The 26,449-nt window shown below is 40.2% G+C and overlaps 1 protein-coding gene and 1 pseudogene across 2 annotated transcripts; one reads left to right on the forward strand and one right to left on the reverse strand.

The window, feature by feature from the left end:
- Positions 1–10,105: 10,105 nt before the first annotated feature.
- Positions 10,106–14,887, forward strand: LOC133712015 (uncharacterized). 2 transcript variants are annotated; one of them, XM_062138092.1, is made up of 6 exons: positions 10,108–10,355; positions 10,485–10,628; positions 11,655–13,377; positions 13,462–13,545; positions 13,652–14,034; positions 14,116–14,887. In XM_062138092.1, exons 3-6 carry the CDS (start codon positions 11,673–11,675, stop codon positions 14,779–14,781), a joined length of 2,838 nt encoding a protein of 945 aa, XP_061994076.1. In that variant the 5' UTR covers positions 10,108–10,355; positions 10,485–10,628; positions 11,655–11,672; the 3' UTR covers positions 14,782–14,887. The 2 variants fall into 2 exon arrangements, with proteins under 2 accessions (XP_061994077.1, XP_061994076.1); XM_062138093.1 differs by lacking the exon at positions 10,485–10,628 and having other exon boundaries at positions 10,106–10,355.
- A 193-nt stretch (positions 14,888–15,080) lies between these two features.
- On the reverse strand, positions 15,081–17,648 carry LOC133712016 (uncharacterized; annotated as a pseudogene).
- Positions 17,649–26,449: the final 8,801 nt, after the last annotated feature.

Below are 26,449 nucleotides of genomic sequence, written 5' to 3' on the forward strand. Positions count from 1 at the left end.
CTATGAGCAACATTCCGCTAACCAGAGTACATTTGTAATGACCTCCGTGGTGAAGTATGGTGCCCATCAAACTAGAGTAAGATTGAGCAAAATGAATCAAAACCAATTCAGATAATTTCATCAAATTATAGTAACACATACATATTTAGTAAATAAACTAGGCATCGACCCCACGCGATGCTGCGGGTATACCATTGATGTGGTTAAGCTTATTAAGACAGCCAAATATAAACATTACATAACTAAAGATAGCGTGCAGTTAGAACCAACTACTTTACCTTAGATGTGTCCTTTGGCATCTGATTTGAGGGGATGTTGTTGGAAGTCAGAAATTGATATGATTGAAGGATCAAATGCATAAGCAAGCATGAATGTAGTCAATTTTGATGAGCTCTCTCTACATTAAGAATCTGGTATAAGGTATTATCATAATTTTCAACTGAGCAGACATGATGCAGAATTACAACCATATTTAAACCAGCCTAGCATAAACATAAGTAATGTTAGATAACAAACCAGTTTAGCATTTGGTGGTGAATATAACCAGTTTAGCATGAACACAATGTATCTAGCTATGTCTGTAAAAGAAAATGGTAATGCATTCTCATAAGAAAACAAAAGAATCACCCTACTTGATCCAGCCTAGCATAAAAGCAGATAATGCACGGTCGTAAAACTTAACAAACTGGAATTTCCAAAGTTATCATCTGAGTTTGAGAATTCTGAAACTAAGAGGCTCAGACTGAAGTTCACTTTATATTAGAATGAGTGACTATAAGCTGTGTAAGCTGAAGATGTCAATTTGAGGTCTGATCAGAGTAGTCTAAGCAGCTCTGAAAATGGAGAAAGATTGATTAAATAATGATTGTTTGGTACTCAAATATTTTGAAATTTTTGTCTCAATCATTTTCACAGAAGAGAAACAAACTGAATGTCGATCAAATGTTAGGTTTTAATGTTTTATAAACCGAGTGGCAGCCAACACATGACTGTTGGAGAATACAGGCATAAGATAGGAGACTATAACCATTTGCATTATTTTCTAATCAGATTAAGCCACTGTACGTATTCATAAAAGTTCAAGGCTAATTCTTGAATAGATGGTAGTTTAGAGTACCAATAATGCAGAAATTAATAACTGCTCAAGAATTCCAAGACATTTGATACAACAAAAACTCTGGTGGCATGCTTCTAATTTGACCGAGTAAGAGTTATCGCCAATCACCTGAAAGAACTTGGGCAAAATCTATCCAATTCGAAGCTCAATCTCCAACATCTTCACAACCTCCATAACCTGCCATACCAATACAATATCCCATTAAGCCTATATTTGAGTTTCTTTTGCACTGAACACACTTATATAAAGTAATAACAATTGGAAAGCATCCTACACATTGGATTGAATAAAGGAATTCTGTAGGTATAAGGTTTATACTTGATATGTTGGCATCCCTATACAAAGCACTGAAGAAGCCTACAAAGTTCATCAAAACTGATCTCAGAGAATTTAAGGTAATTGCATATCATGCATAATCACGGGATTGCAACATGTGTTGCAATCCCCGAGTCAGTCCTAGTCAACCCTACGTTTTTGGGAGTCCAATTTTGGAAAGTATCTTTTGGTTTTTAGATTTTATTTTACAAAGATATTTTTCAACTGATAAAATCGTGCTTTTGAAGTCCTAGGTGATTTAGGATTTGTTTATTTTAATTGGATATCTTTTATTAAAATATCTTTCCTAGTAGGAGTCTAATTAGCTAGGGTTAAGTCTTAATTGTTGAGAATTTATTTTCTCCTTAATATATTCAAAAAAGTAGTGTTGATTGTGTAGGAATTTTGATGCAAGAATTATTGTGTGTCTTGCTTGCATAGAAAGAGTTCCATAGGAGTCCATGAAACACTTGTTCCGTGTCTAAGTGTTTCATTGTTTATTCATATACATGCATTGATTCTCTCGAGATCAGTAGAGAAGATTGGTATTGCAAGTGGAGTGATATTTGCAGATCGTTCAAGTGAAGAAGAAGGTCAAGATTCAAGACAAGCACCTCTCTAGTGAGTCTAGAGATTGTAGCCGCGTAGAGAGCTATATGTGTTTGTAAAGAACCATATCCTTCATTAATAAGTTGATTGATTTTATTTGGGTTCTCAAGAGTAAGAGCCCTGCAGTGTTTTTAATCTCATATTTGAGGTTTTCACTGCGTAACCAAAATCTGGTGTTTAGTTTGTTATTTTGGTTTTTGCTGCCCAGTAAGGATTGATCAGTGCACTGCAATCCCCATTTTCCAGAAAACCATATTCTGTCCTTGTATTTTCACTTGGCATCAGAGCGGGTTCTAAAGCTTTTTTAGTTGATCCGTGGTCAAGGATGGAACGTGAACGTGACAGAGCCTCCAGTTCTATAAATTGCCCGCCCTTGTTTGATGGTGAAAACTATTCACAATGGAAAATTATGATGAGGGCTTTTCTATATTCTCAAGACGAAAACATGTGGAACGTTGTTGAGAATGGATGGGAACACCCAACAAAGGCAGAAGAATCAAAGAAAGCAGAAGGGTCATCTACAAGAATTCTTAAACCTAGGAAGGAATGGACTGAAGAGGAAGTTCGTAACCGAAATTGTGATTTTAAGGCTAGAAATTCACTATTCACAGCTTTGTCCAAGAAGGAGAAAATGAGAATTAGCCACTGTGATACAGCCAAAGAAGCTTGGGATTTGCTTCAGGTTACTTATGAGGGAAATAAGAAGGTTAGAGGTCAGAAGCTTCAAAGACTTGTACTGGAATTTGAGAACATGACCATGGGGGAAGATGAATCGGTGGATGATTTTCATGCTCGACTTCTCAATGTTACAAGCCAATGCCGCAGTCTTGATGACCCATTTGAGGAGCACCGAACTGTTAAGAAATTTCTCAGAGCTCTTCCTCAAAAATTTCAAGCCAAGCAGATTGCCATTGAAGAAGCTCAAGACCTTGACACATACACCCTTGATGAACTAGTTGGAAATCTCAAAACTTTTGAGATGAGACTCAAGCCTGAAAATAAAGTAAAAAGTGTTGCTTTTTCTTCCATAAAAAAGAATGAAACTATTGATGATTCTGTTGATTTAGCTTTGCTAACTAAAGAATTTAAAAAAATTTTGAAAAGCAAAAATTCTTCAGGAAATACTTCAAAAAACTTTTCTGATTCAAAGAGGGGTCAAATATCTGAAAATCGATTTGATAAAAATTCAAAGTTTGCTAAATTCCCCCAAAAGAAGAATTTTCTTGACAAGCCAAAATGTTTTGAATGTGGTGGAATTGGACATCTTGCTGCCGATTGTGGCAACAAGAGGTACAATTTGCGTGGAAATAAGGCTTTAAAGTCTACTTGGAGTGACAATGATGAAAGCACTCAATCAGATGGCGAAGAGGTAAATCTTGCTCTAACTTCCTCCTTTAATTCTGAATTATCTGATGTTTCTGATTTAGAGGATGATACTTTTGATAAAGAAACAAATGAAAAATGCAAGCAATTGTATAATGCCTCAAGAAGTGTTCTTAAGAAAAATAATAAACTTGAAGAAGAAATTGAATTCTTAAGGGGTGAGAAAGAAAAATTGAGCACAAATTTGAAATATCCTTGACAGAATGGGAAGATGAGCGTACTAACCTTGTTGATAAGATTAAAGTTTTGCAGGGTAAGGTCAAGTCTCAAGATTGGAACAAGGAGCATAATGAGATTACTAACAAAATCAAAGTTTTGCAGGTTGAAATTAAGGCTCAATCCACCTTAAATGTTTCTCTAACCCTTGAGAATGAAAAATTGCAGGAAGAATTATTGAGGGTCAAGGAAAGCTTTAACAAATTCTCTATAGGGTCTGAAAAAGTCTCGAAGATGATGGGAATTGGCAAAGCTCATGGTAATAAAGAAGGATTAGGGTATAATGGTGAGTCCTGCAAACCCTTGGTGTTTGTAAAAAGTGTGGGAGGTGAGAATTCCTCAAGTCAGGCACAAAGCTCTAGTGACATCATGTCTGCCACCGAATTGACTATAAGACCAGAACCTCATGAAACCATTCAATCACCTCAGAAAGGCTTTTCGGTAAGTTCTGACATGCACACCTCTGTGCATCAGCCCATGTATATTCACAACTCCAAAAACTTTATTCTCACTTGTCATTATTGCGGAAAATTGGGACACATACGTCCTAGGTGTAATATACTTCGCAGGGTCACTCAAAATCAGAGGAAAGCATCAAAAATTAGCCCAACTGCATCGCTGCAAGCTGAGCTAAAAGAGCATCTGAAATTGATTAGCAGGATTGCAGAGCGTATTGCAATCCCCAAAGAGCAGAATTTGAAGCAGAAGCAAATTTGGATTAAAAGAGGTTCAAATAATCGTTTTGCTGCTCATATGGATAATCTTGATAATATGCTTGAGCTTACTTTTGTTCCTACTGAACACAAATTGGCTAATTCGTTTACTAAGCCCTTAAACACAGCTCGATTTGAATCACTTAGAAGCACCATTGGTGGATGCTCTAAGTATTGATACTCTCACTTCGCTTGATCCATTTTGCATGAATTCATAGTGTATGATATCATATTAGTATAGGTGCATTGCTCTTTTTATTTCTGCATTTTTGTTTTCAGATTTCTGGAGAATCAGGATTGCATGTGAGGTTTGTATCCCAGCGTGTCTGACAGATCAAATTGAACTTAGATTGACAAGTGTTCTAATACTTTCCTTAAATATGATTGTGATGAGTCGAATAACATGTTTTGAATGGGTTCTTGAATCACTCTGTAATCTTGAGCATGAACAACATATTCTTTATCACTTTGTATTCTCACATGCACACATACTCTTTTGTGGTGGTACGTATCTTCTTGGTTAATTTGATTTTAGTTCACACATACTAAGTGAGTGAATACTGTTATTGCTCCCTGTTAAAAAGGTACAAATATTTGGAGCAAAGCCAGGCTATTCCCAAAGTAAACAGGCCTTGGTCGTGGTGAACGATATGAGGTTTGGGAAGAAAAGGGAATGGTTTGGTCACCCCGGTGGATTGTGAAACTATTGACTCAAGTTGATATGTCATTTGGGATGTCCTTGTTACATCTAGTACCCTAAAGTCAACTAACTTGGGAGTTGCTGGCATAAAACTTGTTATATGAGTCTTAGTTTTCTTGAAAAAAAAAATGTGAAAAAAGCTTCATGGTGTGTGAAAGGCAAAAAGAAAAAATATTATGCCCACACGGTGTCATAAGGGGAGATTTAGATTGATTGTGATTATCTTTTTCACTTCTCATGTGTGTTCTACTTTCTCTGATTCTTAGATTCTTACAAACCCCACTTTGAGCTATGTTCACTTACACAACAAAGGTACAAAATACTCGATCATCTTCTTGCTTACTTTGTTGTTGTCAAAATCTCTTCATTCATGTGACCTTAACTTATTACTTTCATATTTGAGGATTGGTGCTAACACTCTTGTCTAAAAGCTATGCTTTTGTCTCTGTCATTTGTACAAGGATACAAACTCACTCATTGTGTGTTTACATTTCATTCTTGCATCTTTTATAACATGATCACACTTAGGGGGAGTATTGATACTTGGACTATATCCAACTTATTGATTCTACATAGCTTCCGCTACATAAGTTGTCTTTGTCATTCCTAGACAAAAAGGGGAAGATATTGGTGAATTTGATCAACTTGTGTTTTTATTGTTTAAATATTTTGATATTGATCTTGAAATTGTGTTGACACTCCTATGCCTTATCTTTAACTTGCTTTCTACAAGGTGTGTTGATAAGTGTTTCAGGAAAGACATATTACTGATGGAAATGTGATGATCTTCAAGTACTTGTTGACGGGGAGTGTGCCTAAAATATGATGTTTTGTATAGGAATGTCAAAGGGGGAGATTGTAGGTATAAGGTTTATACTTGATGTGTTGACATCCCTATACAAAGCACTGAAGAAGCCTACAAAGTTCATCAAAACTGATCTCGGAGAATTTAAGGTAGTTGCATATCATGCATAATCACGGGATTGCAACATGTGTTGCAATCCCCGAGTCAGTCCTAGTCAACCCTACGTTTTTGGGAGTCCAATTTTGGAAAGTATCTTTTGGTTTTTAGATTTTATTTTACAAAGATATTTTTCAACTGATAAAATCGTGCTTTTGAAGTCCTAGGTGATTTAGGATTTGTTTATTTTAATTGGATATCTTTTATTAAAATATCTTTCCTAGTAGGAGTTTAATTAGGGTTAAGTCTTAATTATTGAGAATTTATTTTCTCCTTAATATATTCAAAAAAGTAGTGTTGATTGTGTAGGGATTTTGATGCAAGAATTATTGTGTGTCTTGCTTGCTTAGAAAGAGTTCCATAGGAGTCCATGAAACACTTGTTCCGTGTCTAAGTGTTTCATTGTTTATTCATATACATGCATTGATTCTCTCGAGATCAGTAGAGAAGATTGGTATTGCAAGTGGAGCGATATTTGCAGATCGTTCAAGTGAAGAAGAAGGTCAAGATTCAAGACAAGCACCTCTCTAGTGAGTCTAGAGATTGCATCAATAAGTTGATTGATTTTATTTGGGTTCTCAAGAGTAATCTCATATTTGAGGTTTTCACTGCGTAACCAAAATCTGGTGTTTAGTTTGTTATTTTGGTTTCTGCTGCCCAGAAAGGATTGATCAGTGCACTGCAATCCTCATTTTCCAGAAAACCATATTCTGTCCTTGTATTTTCAAATTCGAACCTTGTTTTTGTGAGCTGGACCCAGTTCTATGGACTTGGTTGATCTTCATAGCACAAAGAGACTGGAACTCTGGGTCTGGATAAACCTTGTGGGTAGCTTCCACTCCATTTGGGTTCAATAACAGATACAGATACAGCTGTCCTCAGTTCCTGCTCAAATTGAAATATACAACTCAAAACCTGGTGAATTCATCATATTAGTAGCTTTTTAGTTGTTTAGTGATGAGGCTTGTCTTTAAGTTAAGGATTCTTAGATTTCATATATAAATGTTAAAATTCGATATTCCTGGACTTGTCTCTGACTACTTGATTGTCTATATGTCTATATGTAAAGCCCTTGTGTGCCATATCAAACTAATGGTTTTCTGCAGTGAAATTTTTATTAGAAGAGGCAATGTTCTCATGCACTTGCAGCCTAGAAGAGGCAAATTTTTAAAATTCGATCTTGATAGAAAACCTCACAAAAACTCAAATACCCAAATGAGATTTTGAATCAAAACACTTCACCCAGCAAAACCTTACCAAAAACTCAAATACCCAGAACAGATAGGCGGGTTTCGGCGGGCGCTGGGCAGCTTGGGCGGCGTTGGTGTTGGGCTGGGCGAGGTACCCAGATTGCATATGTTCTCCTTTTGCCTCTCTCTCCTTGATGGCTTCAACTTGCTCAAGATTGAAATGAGTACTTCATGAATTGAATTCCATCTCAAGAGAAGAATTCGACCCATTTCGAAGAGGGACTGGATTTGAAAGGAAATAGGACATGTAAATACGAATTGGAGTCAATTCATCTCAAAACAGAATTTTGTATGAACAGTCATTGGTTTTACCTTGATTTTGGAAGATTCAACCGCTGGATTTTCATGAAATTTGAATACAGTTTAGAAGACTCGATTTTGAACAACTTTTATGAAGAAGTCGTGACTATCTGAGCAACAGAAGATGGAGATTTTAGCCGCCGAAGTTAGCTGACGAGCAGAGTTTCGTAAGAATGAAAGAGTTGTTCATTCTCCACTATGTATTTCCAGATCAGGCCTAGTAAATCTATAGTGATGAAGTGGGTTTCCTGAGAATGTGTTGCCTCTAAAAATCACCTCGGCTAGAAAGCCGAGAGATCAAGGAACAAATGTCCTTCTTGGTGAGTAGATTGCGGGGCGTGCCAGCACACGGCCAGAAGGCCAAGTGTGCAATTGTAGTTGTAGTAGATGTAGTTCTGACTTATCAAGCAATTGTTGGCCGAGGAAGGAACTGATTCTCGGCCGATAGTTCGCTGCCTTTGGATCAAGGACTTGATGGCTGAAGGTCGGGTGAATTGGGTGTGGTTGTGAGAGTGTGAGTGAATATGAATTGTCTGGTCACAGGGCTTAAATCAATTGGATCCAAATAATAACAAGTAACTGTAAAGGTGAACTCGTAACGAATGAAATCTTCAAGATTGATAGCTACTATGCGACTACGAACAGTAAATAACATGGTCAAACAAATAAAGCATAAAGACAATAAGGAGCAAATAAAAGATAATAACAACGAAACTGAAATATGGAATGGCTGAAAATTATTAACTACTGTTTGAAAGAAAACAAAGAGAACAATTCAAAATCGATACTAGGCTACAAGGAAATTAAAGCAATTGAAATTGTAACTAGCAGAGCAAATAAACTAGGGAAACAGACGGAACTTCTACCTAAGCAAAAGGTAACACGAAAATAAGAAAAGCTTGATGGCTTGAGTTTCTGGAGTTGTGTGTGTTATGTCTTCTGTCGATGCTTCTATTTATATTGGCTGCTCTTGTGACTTGAACTTATCTCTTGGCTCTTTGAAGTTGAGTGGAATTCGGCCTCCTCTTGGCGCAGTAACTCTATCTTGCTTTGGCTTCAATACTTATCGTCGGCTGACTTGACGTTGGACTCTATCTGAATCGGCTCTGATGGTTGTCATCAACGGCTGCAATTAATCTTGAAGTAGACTATCTTGGATTGAACTCTCTTCATCGGCTAACGAACTTCAATTTGGTTGAACTACTAACTACATCGGCTAATATCTTTCTAAGTTGAGTTCGAGTTGGAAACTGACTAGAGGGATTTGAACAATCGGCCGATGGGCTTTTAGACAATAAGTTTCTTTTTAAATTGTCGACTACGGGCCGGCCTATAACCAATGGCTTAACTTTGTCCGACTCGACTTGGACCAAACGAAGTGTCCAATTATTCATCGGCCAACATTTCTGGCTACCGGCCCAATTACCTTTTGAGCGGCTCATTGTAATTAGAAATCAATCTAACTATGCACCTTAGCTATGTCTGAGTGGACATGCAAATGTGGGTACAAACATTGCCCCCCCAAGTTTCTTAAGCATCGGCGAATGTCGCCGAGTGGTTGAGAAATTTGAGTCAACTCGCCCGCCGAATCGACTTCTGAAAATTCATGTATTTCTGTCCCTCATTACCTTCCCTGATGGCTGGAATAAATTTTCTTGGTCGAACAAGCACTTGGGAAATCAATTTGAGCGTTGAGTCTCCATTCGATAAAATTAACGAACCACATGACATGAGTAAGTAAGTAAGTAGTCCATGAGTAAGCCAATGAACGAATCTGAGTAGGCCAACACGTGAATATATCTTATGGTGGCCAACAAGTCAATGAACGCATGGAAGCCAACAAATATTAATTTTCAAATCGGCCAACAAAAGAGCAAGTAGGCAAATCGGCTAACGAAGGCCACCAATTAATTTACTCGAGTTTAGCCGATTGATAGAACTAGAGTTGGCCAACAAGAGAGAGTGGCTCATGGAAACCAACAAGTGAAAAATGCTAAGTATCAGCCAACAAACAAAAAATATCACAAGAAAGCCAATTTGTAGCTCATGTTGGCCAACACCTGAAAAAGGTTCAAGTTGGCTTTAAATTTTCAAGTTGGCCAAAGTAAGGAGGAGTAAGCCAACACATGAAAAATCTTAAGTTGGCCAATGATTAAGAAAATCCAAGTTAACCAACAAAAGAAAGGGAGCCAACACAAAAGAAAGTTGGCAGCCAATACCAAATTAAATGAAAGTGAAAGTATGCAGCCAAAACAAAAGAAAGTCTTAAGTTGACAAATGAACTCAAGTGAGGGAAAGTAAGCCAACATGGGAGTTTAAATTTTAAGTTGGCCAATCCATGAAGAATTTCAAATCAGCCAACGCAAGGAAAATTTGGACAGCCAAGTGAAAACTTGGGTAGCCAACGCAAAGAAAACTTGGGTAGCCAACGCAAAGAAAACTTGGACAGCCAAATCAAATAATAGGTAGCCAATGCAAAAACAACTTGCTTGGCAGCCAAATACTCCCTTCTTCTTTCGTTCTCTTCTTTTTATTTCCGGGTTGGCTGCACACCCATTTTGCTACGGGTCGACCCACTTGCAATTTTCACTTTTCCCTTTTATATCACTTTATCTCCTTATCTGCTATTATCACCACAAAAAATAAACTCTTCCATTTCTAGTAAAACACGAGCTGCCTCTGTCAAAGCTTGGAATTGAATCTTGCAGCTCCAATATCTTCAAATTCGTCAATTCCTCCTCTTAATAGTGATCTGGGTATGAAGTCGAGCGGACCCTCGTGACCACGAAAGGTATTATACATTTTGAATTTTGCATTCGGGTTTGTAATTTAGAAATCTCAGATCTTGACGAATCTGATGAATCTCCCTCTGTATATTTCGAATTTGGCCTTGCGTAATCACCTCTCCTTTTGTTTCCAGAGCATGAAATCATAGCTGGGAATCTCTTGATTTTCAGCCAATCCTGCTTTAGTAGAGTTGTTTGGAAACTGGGTATCCCTTGATTTTGAGTAAATCTCACTCTATCAGAGCCATACAGTGGCTGGGTATATCATTGAATTGCAGGTACGGCTCTAGGTTTCCAAACGCAAGCTCATGTTCTAGGCTATCTAGTTATGCAATTATGCCATTCTGCACTTGTTTTCTCAATTTCTCAGCAATCGAAAGCACATACCATGAAATAAATAAACAACTTCATGATTGCAATTAAGCTTGCACTGACCCATAACAGCTTGTTCGTTCTTCATAATTGCTTCCATTCAATATTTCTAATTAATATCCAATTACATGTAGTGTAATGATGTGATGGCCACCATGCAATTATATATGTGCTGCAATAACTTTCAAGTACCCAGATTTAGCTTGATGCAATTAACCAAACAACACTCTTGACCTTGTCATTCAAGGCCCCGTAGTCACCCATATTTAATTAAAGCAATTGTTTGAATTGTGGGCTATCTGTTAATTATGCTGTTCATAATTGCTTAATTGCTTTATTGCTTTTGCTCATAATTTCTCGCGGCATGTTTGCTCTCTGTTCATGTTCCAAGATTCTACCATTAATCAAAGATAACTTTGACCTTGCCTTCAAAGACCCATAGTCAAAGTATTTAGTCAAACACAACTTCATAATTATCTTGAATAGATGAGGGTCATATTTAATGACATTTTTGTTTCTTCTGGTAGTGAAATCTTTGACTAGCTTTCCCAGACTTGCTTGCTTTAATGCAATTAGTCAAATTCTCTTAGACAGATATAAGGTCAACAAGAAACAAACGTGCAGATCTCAATGTTGGCAAATCATGACCATGTTTATTTTCTTCATTCAAGTCGGCATCACACAATTTTTTTTTTTTTTTTTTTTTTTTTGTGTGCCGTTTATAATCGTACAGGGTCAGCTTTATTTTTCCTATCACTTTATTGCTCGCTTCATTCTGCATTTGTTGACAATATCTTGGCTCATATGCATGTAATATGCCTTTGGCCCCCCCCCAAGTTTCCTGGTTTTCGGCGAATAGCACCGAATAACGAGAAACTTGATGTACACCGAGAAACGTGATGTGATAACCAATGATGCTCTATATCTTGTAGGATTGGGTCGGTCAAGCAATGGCTACGAAAGGGACCGGAGAAGACAAGTATGAAAGCAAACAGAAAAGTATTACCAGACGCTCATTTGCATTCGCAGAAGCAGTAAGTCAAGCCACTGAAAAGAATGCCTCGGCCTTCATGAATAGAATAACACAACGAGTCCCGAATGAAGGTGGGGCACGTCAACTTGGCCCAAGCTTCTATAGTGAGATACCGGCCGATGTGGAGAAAGTGTTGAGCCAGCATGAAGTAGATGATTCTAGCTACTTCAGTGAAGGAAAAGCATGGGGAGCATGGAGCACAAAACCTGGAAAATGGCCTAATGAAACGGCCAATTGGATCCCATGGGTCGAGCGAGTCGAGAAGCGATTTGGGGATGTATGGAAACGACTTGGGATCTATGACACCATCAAGCTTTCCACCATTACGATTCCTTGTGACCGTTCCTTGTTGGCTGCCGCTATGTGTTTTTGGAGTTCTCAAACAAATTCTCTGGAACTTCAGTTTGGTGCACTTAGTCTGACCTTGATTGATATAGCAGCCATTACAAGCCTGCCGCCACATGGGCAAGTGGTGGACATTGTATTTGCAGAAGGAAAGTTCGACATTGATCTTGGTTGTGAGCTAAAAGATCGAAGTAAGGGTAGACCAGCCGTTGCTAATTTTAATACATGGATTGAGTTGTTTAACAATGGCTTGATGAGTAAGTCACTTAGTGGGGACAACAACCTAGAAGAAAAAGTGGAAAGCCAACAGGAGACAATGGAAGTTACTCCTGTTGAGCATGCTGGTTTTCTTGCCTTTTGGATATGCAAGTTTTTAGTGTGCACAACTTCTAGAAAAGTGAATGTGGAGTACTACAAGTTAGCTGAAGCATTAGCAAGTAAAGAAGTGCAAGAGAGCGATCAACCATTAGCTCTGGGTCCATTTGTGCTTGCCCACTTGTACAGATGTCTTCACCATTGTGTGACCGAAGGACTGAATCCAAATTGGTCTGGGCCATTGTGGATTTTTCAGTTGTGGCTGCATACTTATTTTCCTGTGTTCAGACAACCGGGTTTAGCATTGGCCGCAGACACCATTCTTGGACAACAATTGGCTTCCCTTGATTTACTTTCGCATTCGGCAGAAGAGTGTTTTGAAGTGTTGTTCAAGTGTGAGGAATTTTCTGCAGAACAGTTTGCCGTTTGTTTCAGCAGGAAGTATCCACCCTATCTTGGCGTGGATGTCAGCCAACACGCCTCAGAAAGTGATACGACATGGGAAACTGCGTGTGTAGCTTGGAAGAGTGCAATAGGTATGAGAGATCTCTTCTGGGGTGGCTTGTCTGGTAAGACACTCAAGTGTGGAGTGGAGTTATATTCACCATCATATTTCAGTCGTCAGTTGGGATATTATCAAGCTATACCTGCTCCGGTTCCAGAATCGTCAAACCGATATAGTTCATTGCGAGCCGTGTTCTCCAACAAGGACGACATTGAGCAGAATAACAAGGCTTTTCTGTATAACATGAGCTTTGTCATGAAGACCAGAGTAGCAACTAGCAAGAGCTCCTCTCATTTCAGAGAGTGGTGGATGAAACGAGTAGGTAGCCGTTTTAAAGATGGGTTGATATCAGCTAAGCGATCAGCCTTTGCAGGGAATCCATGGGTACAAGAGAAGCCGAAAGCGGCAAAGCGTGGTAAGACAACAAGCAAAGTTGCCAAAGTGATCCCAATTATAAGTAAGTTGTTGCCCCCCCCAAGTGTGTTCTCATTTATGCACATGTAGTGATTCTGTTGACCAACTTGTGGTTTGTTGATTGTAGGTGGCCAAGAGTCGTTAAAGAAGTGTACGAAAGTTGGCACCAAGAGAAAGGCCAACCGCAGTTCGACCACGGATTCGGCCAAAGGTAAGCCGTCATTAATGTGAATTGCAGTCGGCCATTATGTAAGGAAACATGGCCGATGGCTAATGTTTTGTTTTGTTTGTTGTTATTTTGTCTACTTTGAAAACAGATGGTGCCACTATGTCTTCAACGTCTCAATCTCCGCCAGCAAAACAAGCGGCAAAACAAGGCGAGCAATCCTCAGAAAGTGAAGAAGAATTGTGCGTGGCCAAACGAAATCGCTTTATGAATTTGCAGAAGATCATCGTCCAAAATGCCAGTCCTAGTGAAACAGAGGAATCCGTGGAACGAACCATTGAGAAAGATGGCCAACCAGTTAGTGACGAACCTGTGGGGGAGATAGTGTCTTCTGAAAGAATGGCCGAAAGTGAGGTTGTAACAATGAGTATGCAGAAGGAGACACTTGTACTCACTCAAGCTTCAACGCAAACCAGCACTCCCTTATCAGTAACCTCGTCGCTGAGTGAGAAATTGGTGTCGGCTAACGAGCCGGTAAGTATGCGCCGAATATGTTTTGTGATTACTTTCTTTCTATTCGGCTGAAGAACTGATTGGTAGTTACTGACATTGTAGGAAGGGTTTGAAGCCGAACTTCAAGCTTTCATGAAGGCATTTTCGGCCGATGCGCTAACCCAAACAGAATGCTACTCGGCCATTTCGCAAGAACCGACCGCACAATCGACATCAATGGAGGAAATTGATGGGGCTCTGAAGGTGGTAAATGAAACTTTATCTCAGCCATTGAAAGAGTTTGTGGAAACAGGCCAACTACCAAAAGTGAAAGTAGCCATTGATTTGTTACTTGGAGCCAAATACTTTGCCCTTCCAAAGGTAGCCCTCATTGGTGAGAAGCTAGAAGTGTTGACCCAACAAATATCCCATGTAGCTGGTGTGTACCAAGAAATAGAAAAAAGGAGACAACAAATCTTGGCTTGTGAGCAAATGAAGAAAGCCTTGGTTCCCGAGTTTGGGTGGTGTATGGAGCAAAAACGGGTTGTGGAGTCTCTTGAAGGCAAGATAAATGAGTTGGAAAGACAATTGGCGTCCTTGAAACAAGAGAGACAAGAAGTGGGGAAAAAGCTCCTTCAAAGGAGTAAGCAGTGTTTCCAAAGCCAAGGACAACTGAAGAAAATAGAGGCCGAATTGAAAAATTCCGAGCCTAGGTGTATGCAACTTGAGAGTGACCTTCATGACACTAGTTGTACCTTGGGAGCTCTTAAAGCCTTATTAGCCGATTAATGATGATTGATGTATGTGGCTCTTTTGTCGGCCATTGGCCGGTTTTTGTAAACATTTGAAAGTTATGGGCCGATAAAAAACTTAATTAATTATTTGCTTGCCGGTAGATTATCATAAATATCGTTGGGTCATGGATAGATAATATCTTGTAGTAGTAAATACAAGTGAAGTATAATGGTCAAGCAAACAAACTGGAAATCTGATAAAAATAATCTTTTCGGCTTAATTGCATCGGCCAGAATCAAGATGGCCTAAACATATATACATTATAAACTAGTGGCCATCTTTTGGTTATACCATTATTCAGCAGCTCGTGCTTCCCACATTGTGGGATAATATTTCTTTAGGTATTGACCATTAATGGGCATTGCGTGTCGTTCACCGTCTTTATCTCTTAAATGATATGCTCCTTTTCCGAGAACTTTGTCAATAATAAACGGACCCTCCCAATTTGGTGACCATTTTCCAAATCTGGGATCCTTCGTGCCGATGGGTAATACTGCTTTCCAAACCAACTCGCCTTCCCCAAAACTTTTGTATCTGGTCTTTTTATTGTAAGCACGAGCGACAGCCTTCTTTTGAGCCTGAAGCCGATCATATGTATCCAACCGTGCTTGGTCAAGATCCTCTAGTTCTTGTAACATTGCCTGACTATATTCGTCGGCCGTTAGATTATTTTGCATTGCGACTCTCAATGATCTGACTGTCATTTCCATTGGTAAAATTGCGTCATGTCCATAAGTCAGAGCAAAAGGAGTCGTCCCTGTAGCCGAGCGTTTAGAGGTCCGATAAGCCCATAAAGTTTCTGATAGAAGATTGTGCCAATCACGCGGATTTTCCTCAATCATCTTTTCCACAATTCGGATGAGGACCTTGTTTGTGGCCTCAGCCTGTCCATTAGCTTGAGCATAATAGGGTGTCGATTGCTGCATTGTAATCTTATACTCGGCCATCCGTGTGATGACGGCTTCAGCTATGAATACCGACCCTCGGTCAGTTGTTATAGTTTCTGGAATACCGAAGCGGTGAATGATGTTTTGCTCAATGAATTTGATCACCTCGGCACTACTTATGGAGGTGAATGGAACGGCTTCAACCCATTTTGTAAAGTAGTCTGTGGCTACCAAAATCCATCTGTGCTGTTTGGAAGATGGGGGAGAGATTTGGCCAATTATATCCATTGCCCATCCCCGAAAAGGTCATGGCTTGACTATTGGATTCATGGGGAAAGCTGGAACTCTCTGAATGGACCCGTGAAGTTGGCATGGAGCACAACCTCGAGCATACTCAATACAGTCTTTAAGAATAGTTGGCCAGTAGTAACCATGTCTTCTAATTAACCATCTCATTTTAAGCCCAGCTTGGTGTGCTCCGCAAATACCCTCATGAACTTCAGCCATTACGAGCTGGGCATCGTCAGAGCCAAGGCAACGAAGAAGGAGGTCGTCATCAGGACTTTTCCTTAGCAATTCACCATTTTTAATTGTGAACTTGCTAGATAACATTCTAATTTTTCGGCTCCCACCGCCATCAGTTTTCATCAAAAGGTGTTGGATTATGTAAAATCTCCAATCACCAGGTGGCACGTCAATCTCAAAGACGTCGGCCGGCATACCTCTCTCGGCCAAAGATGGCAACGATTTTCTCTCAATTGTGATAACTTTGTTAGTCTGGCCTTCCGGGATGCAGACACCAGAAGCAATTTGAGCCATTTCGTTCGCTTCACGATTGAGTGATCGCGGCAGATGGTGAAATTCCACATCATGAAAACAGCTAAGTAGTTGTTGTGCTGCGGCATAATAAGTGGCCAACGAGAGATTTGAACATCTAAAAACCTGGAGCATTTGATTGATGACTAGTAGTGAATCCCCAAACACCTTAACTCGTGTGGCTCCAAGCTCTTCCAATACTTCCAGACCAATTATTAAGGCTTCATATTCTGCCTGGTTATTTGTGCAGTCAAAGTCCAGTTTGAAGGCATATTGATGTTTTTGGCCGGTTGGAGATTCAATTACTATCCCTGCCCCGGCGGAGTCACTGGTGCTTGAGCCATCAAAATATAGTAGCCAAGGCTCGTGATACATCTGGCCGACTTGTGCAGTATCTATTTCAACGTTCTCCATATCTTCAATTTCAACGGAAGGGTGGTCAGCGAGAAATTGAGCCAATGCCTGGCCTTTGACTGACTTCTGAGCCACGTATTTGAAAGTGAATTCAGAAAGTGCCATTGTCCATTTTCCAATTCGGCCTTTGATGATCGGCCGAGTCAGCATATATTTAAATAAATCCGTTTGTGAAATTATGTGGACAATGGATGGTAACATGTAATGTCGTAATTTAATCGCCGAAAAGTAAAGTATTAGGCACAATTTTTCAATCGGCGAATATCTTATCTCAACAGGTGTTAGGATTCTGCTTAGATAATGGATGGCCTGCTCTTTTCCTTGATCATTATCCTGAGCTAACATGCTCCCAATTGATTCAGCTGTGGCTGCAATGTAGAGCTTCAGTGGCTTTCCTTTCTGTGGAGGTACTAACACTGGGGGTTGTGTTAGATACTTCTTGAGTTCGTCGAAAGCATTTTGGTGCTCTGGCTCCCACTTGTATTCATCTCCAATTTTCAACTTAAGTAGAGAAGAGAAAGGCCGAAGTTTACCGGCCAAGTTAGAGATGAATCGTTTGAGAAAATTAACCTGACCAAGGAATGATTGTAGCTGTTTTTTGGTAGAAGGAGCGGGTGCGTCGATAATAGCTTTAGCCTTATTTTTGTCGACCTCAATTCCGCGTTGGTGAATGAGAAAACCTAGAAAATTTCCCGCTGACACTCCGAAAACACACTTCTTGGGGTTCATTTTAAGTTTATGTTTTCGCATACGTTTGAAAGTTTCCTCAAGATCGGCTAGATGTCCCGATCGGGTTTTTGATTTAACAACTACGTCATCTATGTACACCTCCACAGTTTTACCAATTAAATCGTGAAAAATGGCGTTCATGGCCCTTTGATAGGTTGCTCCGGCATTCTTTAAACCGAAAGGCATCACTACCCATTCAAAGGTTCCAACAAAACCTGGGCACCTGAAGGCGGTTTTATGGACATCTTCTTCGGCTACAAATATTTGATTATAGCCGGCATGACCATCCATAAATGATAATATTTCATGTTTGGCCGCTCCATCTATTAAGAGATCGGCCATTGGCATAGGATATTCATCTTTTGGAGTGGCCAAATTCAAGTTTCTGAAGTCAATGCATACTCTCATCTTGCCATTTTTCTTTCTTACAGGTACAGCGTTAGAAACCCATTCCACATATCTAGCAGGTCTAATAAATTTAGCATGTAATAATCTTTCAATTTCCTCTTTCATTTCAATTTGTACCTCGGCGGAACATCGCCGAGGAGCTTGTTTGTAAGGTTTACAATCATCTCTAAGAGGTAATACATGTTCTACTAAACTTCTATCGAGCCCAGGCATTTCATGGTACTCCCATGCAAAACAATCCTTATATTCTCGTAATAATGCCTCCATTGCTGCTCGCAGTTCTGGTTCAAGAAGTCGACTGATAGAAATAAGCTGAGGGTTATCCTCATCTCCCAAGTTGATTTGGTCTACGGGATCTTGAGTTTCGGCTTCAGTATCTTCCAATTCGGCCGGAGCTGGGCCGATATCTTCCAACTGTAGTTCTTCTTCCTGTTGTTCTGTAATATATTCCATCAAGTTGATGGCCGAGTTAGACTTGGTAGTCCTGTCGGCCCAATAGGCCAGCAAACGTCCTAAAATAGATCGGACTGCGACCTTTCTTTCTAGAGACCTTGGGTCTCTAGACATTGATATTGTCCTTGAAGAGGTCAACCAGGGTTGGACGCTCTGCATCTTGCAAAACATCCTCACTCCCTAGGTTGACAATTTTCTGGGCCGTAACTTGAGTAGGTCGGCCCTTGCTATCTCGTCCACTGAAAGTAAAATAACCAATGTCATCCTCGTAAAACCTTGCTTCGACTACATTGGTGGATGCCTGAAATGGGTTATTGTCTGCTGGAATGACCTCAATTTTGTCTCCATGCCAGAAGATCAACACTTGATGCAGGGAAGAAGGGACGCACATGTTCTGGTGAATCCAATCGCGGCCAAGCAATGCATTGTAATGAGCAGATGAGTCGACCACGAAGAAAGCTGTCATGTTTGTCTTTTCCCCCACAGTGACATCGAGTGGGAGAATACCTCTTGGCCTGCTTTTACCTCCAGAGAAGTTGCTCACTGTAATGTCTGAAGGGAGCAAATCAGATTCAGTTCTGCGTAATTTCTTCATGACGGCTGTAGGTAACACATTAACTGCCGCACCATTGTCCACCAAAACTTTCGTTATTGGATATCCCTCTATGTAAGCCGTGATGTATAATGGCTTCAAATGTTGAGCCATTGTGGCCGTTGGTTTTGTGAGTACCACACAGCCGTCGTCATCCTTCAACTGGGCATCGACTTCATCAATCTCAAATCGAGGTTGTTGATCGGCAACAAAGTCGCCGATCAGTTCATTTGACTGACCTGGTTGAGCTTTGAGTTCTGAAGGTAGGACATAAACCATGTTGATGTCCATTGTATTACCTTCTCCTTTTCCAAAGGCCTCGTCCTTGTAAAATGGGGATAAGTTTTCTATGTCAAAAGCTGTGTCATCTCCTATGTCGTAGTCGATTCCAGTTTCATTTTCGTAGTCACCTTGTTCCTCCTCTTCCCCATAATCGACTTCCTCATCACCTTCGTCTCCAAAATCGTCCTGCTTGCCATTGTTCGTGGCAGCACCATCTACCATTTCCTCATCTTTCAACTTCTGATTGAGACTGGCTTGCTCTTTTTTTAATTCTTCAATGGCCCCAGTTGTCAGCTTGGTGGATGCCTTTTCTGTCTCAGCTTGCCATTCAATTGCACGAGCCCGCAGGTATTTGGACAAATTGTCCAATAGTTTGCTCTCTGCGGACGTGAATCCATATATTTCAGCAGCCGGATGTTGTTTATGGTAAGTGCGAAGGTAAGCAAGGTCAGAATCAGAGATGGGCAAATTATCAATGTTGGCTTCCATCTTACAGTTCTCCATCATTTCCTGATAACTGATCTTTAAGCCGATGCTAGAATCCTCAGTGATGAGGTAAGATTCAGAAGACAGATCCGTTTCCAACATCTTCATCATCGCACTTTCCTCCTCCGTTAGGCCATAAGTGGCCAATGCTGAATACATCCTATGATATTTCTTCATCATTCCTAGATCTTGATTTGAAAACGGCGGATCCTGTCCTCTCAGTACTTTTATGGTGGGGATTTTCCCATTTGGCGTCTTATCCTTAGCCGCCTTCTGTATTTCCTTTTGTTGCTCAATATCCTTAGCTCTGGCATCGGCTTTCGCTTGCTCTTCAGTTGCGAAGTCTTTCTGCTCTAAATAATCATCAAGTTCTCTTGCGAGCTGGACCTCTTCTGGCGTTATGCCATAGGTTTCCTCAGCCGAGTGACTTCTATGAAAACATCTAAGGAAATGAAAGTCGGCTTCTGAAACTGGAATTTGAGCGACTATATCCTTCTTTTGAATTCCTTTGCGATGTGCTTGATACAAGGCTTTCAAACCAGGAGTAATGAATCGGCTATGGAAACCCTGCCGAATCAGAGCATGATCTGCATCAGAATTTGCTATTATTGTATTGAGAATATAATCTTGGCTCCTCGGAAGCCCATAGACTGCAAGGGCTGAATGTTTCTGATGGAACTTTCTCATTGTCTCCAATTCAGCCAACTTAAATGGAGGGTTGAGATGTTTGAAGATCTTTACCCCTCCTTCGGTAAACCGCAGGTGAGGTAGCTTTGGGAAGCTAAGAACATTCTCAAACTGGTCACCGATGGTCTCAAGTTCCATAGGTTCTCCTGAATCCTTATGAAAGTTTTCTCTTATTATGGGGGCTTCTCTGTTATCGGCTTCAGTTGAGCGTTTGATTTCCTGCCCCTCAGACCCTTGCTGCCTCGCGGCCGCCACTTCTCTCTGCATGCGTCTCTTTTGAGTTTTTGTCAAAGGGGAAAATGGTTGATCTCTGGCCGCTCGGCCATACCACCTATTGTCATGAGTAACTGGTGGCCGATATGTCCTATAAGGTCTACGGCCTCTATTTCTAGCAAAGTAATATTGGTCATAAAATCGATCATCTTGGTCAAAACCTGATCACCGTTGGCCAGTGAAACCATCAGCAAAATTTCCCTCAAGATCATCATCCTCAAAAGTCAACCTCCTCCTCACCGAAAGTCTTCCGCTCTCGGCGTTTTCAGATTCCTTTATCCTCTTAAAAACACTTTGGGAAGTTTGCTGTCCCTGATAAAATCCCTTGGGACTGTGAGGGCCAAAAAGCTTAAGTACGTCATCCTCGGCCGAATTGGCCGTGGGCGTCTCCAATTCATTGCCAGCATGTTTCTTTCCTGTGTCTCTTTTCTTATTTTCTTCACAATTAGTTGGAGCTTTTAAATCTGGCTTTACCTGTTGATCAGTAGCTAACTCTTGGTTCTTGATTTGCAGAAGATTACTGAGGGTTACCTCACAGTTGCAACGGCTGCACAGAATCACAGCACTGGCCAGCGGTGCTTTTGAAGTAGAGGACGATGAGGCCTTCAAAGCCGGTGGCATTGTCATATCATATGCATCCTCATCCTGACTGTCATAAACTGGCTCCCTCCTCTGGTCACGAAACATATACCTCCTACGGGCCCTAGGATCAGACAAGTTCATATTTGGCCAATTCCTCCGGTGACCTCTTGGGAAGTTGACGTACACCATGTTGACTGGAAATGGGTCGGTATCGACAAGCTGAGCCGGTTTGCTCGTCTCGGGGAATTTCAGCTTTCCTTTCTCGATGAGATCCTGCAAAGCATCACGGTAAACCACACAATTGTTAGTAGAATGCTTCCATGAATTATGAAATTTACAATAAGACTTATTTCTAATTTCATCGGCCTTAGGTATAACATGGCCGTTTGGCAATTTAATTACTTTCTCAGCAAGAAGTTGATCAAAAATTATGTCAGCCTTTGTGATATCAAAAGTGTAAGTGCGGGTAGGTGTCAATCTTAAAGGTGTGCCATCTTTGGTATGATAGGTTATCGGCTGAGGTTTATCCTTGATTGGGTTTGTTGGCTTTGCAAGGGCTTTACAAACCACTGGCTTGTTTATAAATAATTCGGCAGCATTGATATCGGCCGAATCTTCTTCCTCGACCTTCAAACCTTTGAAATTGGCCTCCATAGCATGAACAGTAGGATTCTTATAATAAGTTCCCTTTGAGGCTGATCTAGCTTGAGTTTCTTCTCTGATGATTGCCTCGTATCTAGCCACGCTAGTGGTTAATTCAAAGATGTCCCTAATATCAACTCCTTCATATTTCTTGCGCAACTCGTAATTTAGACCTTGTTGAGCTATCCGGACAAACTCTAGCTCTCCCAAATTAACTCTGCACTTGTTTCTTGCGGCCTTAAATCTGTCTAAGAAATCTTGGGCTGATTCATGTGCTTCCTGATACATCTTTGCCAAATCGGCAATTGTGACTTCTGGTTCAGCTCGATAGAATTGCTCATGGAAAGCTCTTTCCATGTCGGCCCAGTTTTGAATAGAGTTAGGTGCCAAGTTAACAAACCACGCATGTGCAGGGCCGGTCAATGAGTTTTCAAACCACTTCAGCTTCAAGTCATCATCTCTAGAGTGTTCGGCACACCGTGCTGTGAACCGAGAAATATGTGCTATGGTTGATTGGTAATCATCTCCACTGAAGAGAGGAAAGTCAGGAAATTTGAATCCCCTCGGATAATCTCTGTTTTCAACCCTTTCCGGATATGGTTTGGTGTATCTCGGCCTGGCCGTTCTTCTGGGAGCCGGCCCAACAGTTTCTTCACAGATTCTCCTAATTTCTTCGACTGTCAACCCGTTCCTAGGTGGATTTTGTCCTCCCAAACCGTTATTGTTATTTATCGGCTGTTGCACATAGTTATTGGCCATTCCAAATTGGGGTTGAGCTTGGAATGGCTGTCCACCAATAGGAAACTGAGCCTGTGGCTGTGGAACATAAGCATGAGCTTGCTGCCATGGAGGTTGAAGTGCTTGGTTAAGTTGGCCTTGTTGATTTTGTATCAACAAGGTTTGCAAAGTGTTTTGACCATTCACCATAGCCGCCATTGTTTGGTTCAGCTGCTCAAGAGACGTTTGCAATCCTCCAATTGATCGGTTAGTATTCTCTCCCAAAACATTGGCTAACTGATCTACCAACGTTCTATTGTTGATTTCTCCTCGGGCAGCGAGTTCATTCGTCTGCAATTTAAAAACTTCATTCAATACTTTATACATATACTCGGCTGACACTCCAGCCGGTTCTAAATAGTCAGCTTCCACAGTATCTCCGACTCTTCCATCTCGAGCTGCATATATGATAGCGCCGGGAGTGGTCGCGCTATTTGAGGCACCCTGAAAAGCATTTAGTGGTGAGCCTCTAGATGAACTTTCAGTAGATTGTCTGGCCAAAGCTGCTTCAGCGGCCGCTCGTCTCATGTCTTCTTGCCTTGCAGCGGCGTCGGCTGCCGCTGCTTGTGTAGCATCCTGCCTTGCGGCTAATTCGGCTGCTGCAGTCTTTGCTGCTTCTTGAGCTCTACGTTCATCGGCTGATTGCTCTGCCGATGAAGAATCTAAAGTCCCATTCCCACTTGACTCGAGTGACATTCTGATTGGAGTAAGATCGAGCTTCGGCCGTGATGGACAGAAAGTTGAATTATGTCCAGACTCTCCACACCGAAGACACTTCTTTCCCCTGTTTACACTGTACGGGTTGTCTTGTTTTTGTTGACTAACCTCCTTCCCTTGCATTCAACCTTACTAAGAAAATAGTAATCTTGCGTCCCACTGGGCGTGCCAAAAGATGTTGCCTCTAAAAATCACCTCAGCCAGAAAGCCGAGAGATCAAGGAACAAATGTCCTTCTTGGTGAGTAGATTGCGGGGCGTGCCAGCACACGGCCAGAAGGCCAAGTGTGCAATTGTAGTTGTAGTAGATGTAGTTCTGACTTATCAAGCAATTGTTGGCCGAGGAATGAACTGATTCTCGGCCGATAGTTCGCTGCCTTTGGATCAAGGACTTGATGGCTGAAGGTCGGGTGAATTGGGTGTGGTTGTGAGAGTGTGAGTGAATACGAATTGTCTGGTCACAGGGCTTAAGTCAATCGGATCCAAGTAATAGCAAGTAACGGTAAAAGTAAACTCGTAACGAATGAAATTTTCAAGATTAATAGCTACTATGCGACTACGAACAGTAAATAGCATGATCAAACAAGTAATGCATAAAGACAATAAGGAAATAGAAAGCAGATTAAAGACAAGACTAGTAACTGAAATATAGAATGGCTAAACAAATAAACGAAGCAAACTGAAAATTATTAACTATTGTTTGAAAGAGAACAACGAAAATAATTCAAAATCGATACTAGGCTACAAGAAAGATAAAGTAACTGAGATTGTAACTAGCAGAGCAAATAAACTAAGGAAACAGACGGAACTTCTACCTAAGCAAAAGGTAACACGAAAATAAGAAAAGCTTGATGGCTTGAGTTTCTGGAGTTGTGTGTGTTATGTCTTCTGTCGATGCTTCTATTTATATTGGCTGCTCTTGTGACTTGAACTTATCTCTTGGCTCTTTGAAGTTGAGTGGAATTCGGCCTCCTCTTGGCGCAGTAACTCTATCTTGCTTTGGCTTCAATACTTATCGTCGGCTGACTTGACGTTGGACTCTATCTGAATCGGCTCTGATGGTTGTCATCAACGGCTGCAATTAATCTTGAAGTAGACTATCTTGGATTGAACTCTCTTCATCGGCTAACGAACTTCAATTTGGTTGAACTACTAACTACATCGGCTAATATCTTTCTAAGTTGAGTTCGAGTTGGAAACTGACTAGAGGGATTTGAACAATCGGCCGATGGGCTTTTAGACAATAAGTTTCTTTTTAAATTGTCGACTACGGGCCGGCCTATAACCAATGGCCTAACTTTGTCCGACTCGACTTGGACCAAACGAAGTGTCCAATTATTCATCGGCCAACATTTCTGGCTACCGGCCCAATTACCTTTTGAGCGGCTCATTGTAATTAGAAATCAATCTAACTATGCACCTTAGCTATGTCTGAGTGGACATGCAAATGTGGGTACAAACAAGTTCTGCGGACTTCTGCCAATGCTTTCAAAGTCATGGCAGACAAATTTGACAATCTAAGCCGCTATGGATGGCTCTTCTTCAGTTATTCTGCTTCTTAATTTCACCGAAATTTCCAAAAGGTCCAAACTTTAATTTGGTTTTAAGTGTTGGGTGAGTATATGATTATGTGACTAGCATCGAAAAGGTCCAAATTATAAGTTTCCTTATTTGGGCCTTTTGTGTTGGGTGTACTGATTAAATGATTAGGTGACTATGACATCAAAATCACATAAAATAATTTTAAAAGTATCTACCACAATAATGTTAATCTATTCAATAATTGATTAAGAAAATTATGTTTTTTTTTTTTTTGAAAAGAAGAAAATTATGTTTAACTACTGTTAGATGGAAATTTAAAGGTGGAAAATAAAACAACTCAACTTAAAAATAATTATTTCCCCTATTATTGACTAGGTGAACACAACAACTTCTTACTAAAAGCATAAAAATTGAACATCTTGTTATTCATATATGTATATCAAATTAATAGACCCATTACAACGAGCCTAATTTTACCAAATTGAAATAAATTATTAAAATTAAGTGAGTGTAAAGTGAGAATGCATTCTCATTCACAAGCATAAAGTGAAATTGAGAAGAGTGTAAAGTGAGCATACATATGTATAATTCTTGATATAAAAGGATCTTGACGGATTAAATACACTAGATATGAATGGAGACATGCTACAAAAATAATTTACTAGCGTTTATCGTCCTTCAATCATTGTAACGGTAGCTTCATTTGTAGAGAAATTAGTATTTAATTACACGTATTTTTATGCATGTAATTTCATCTAAAACACTAGAAATAAGCTAATACTTGAGTAAATTAATATGTAATTAATCAATTTTTATCTATTGTGTAGGAAATAAACGGAGTTGCGGAAATTGAGATGAAAATGACCAAATGCTTTCAAAGTCATGGCAGACAAATTTGACAATCTAAGCCGTCCTTGTGTAGGAAATAAACGGAGTTGCGGAAATTGAGATGAAAATGACCAAATGCTTTCAAAGTCCTGGCAGACAAATTTGACAATCTAAGCCGTCCTTGTGTAGGAAATAAACGGAGTTGCGGAAATTGAGATGAAAATGACCAAATGCTTTCAAAGTCCTGGCAGACAAATTTGACAATCTAAGCCGCCATGGATGGCTCTTCTTCAGTTCTTCTGCTTCTTAATTTCACCAAAATTTCCAAAAGTGTTGGGTGAGTATATATGATAGGTGACTGGCATCGAAAAGGTCCAAATTATAAGTTTTCCTTATTTGGGCCTTTTGAGTTGGGTGTACTGATTAAATACGTAGATTACACTATTGAAGCTATCGGCTAAATGTCTTACAAGTCATGAAACTGACGCGTGACTAGGTGAGGATGTTGGCCTTGAGAGAATTCTCTCTCTGGGCTTGAAGATAGGGAAA

The sequence above is a fragment of the Rosa rugosa genome, chromosome 5 (genome assembly GCF_958449725.1).
Source record: "Rosa rugosa chromosome 5, drRosRugo1.1, whole genome shotgun sequence".
In the NCBI taxonomy this organism is placed as follows: Eukaryota; Viridiplantae; Streptophyta; class Magnoliopsida; order Rosales; family Rosaceae; genus Rosa; species Rosa rugosa.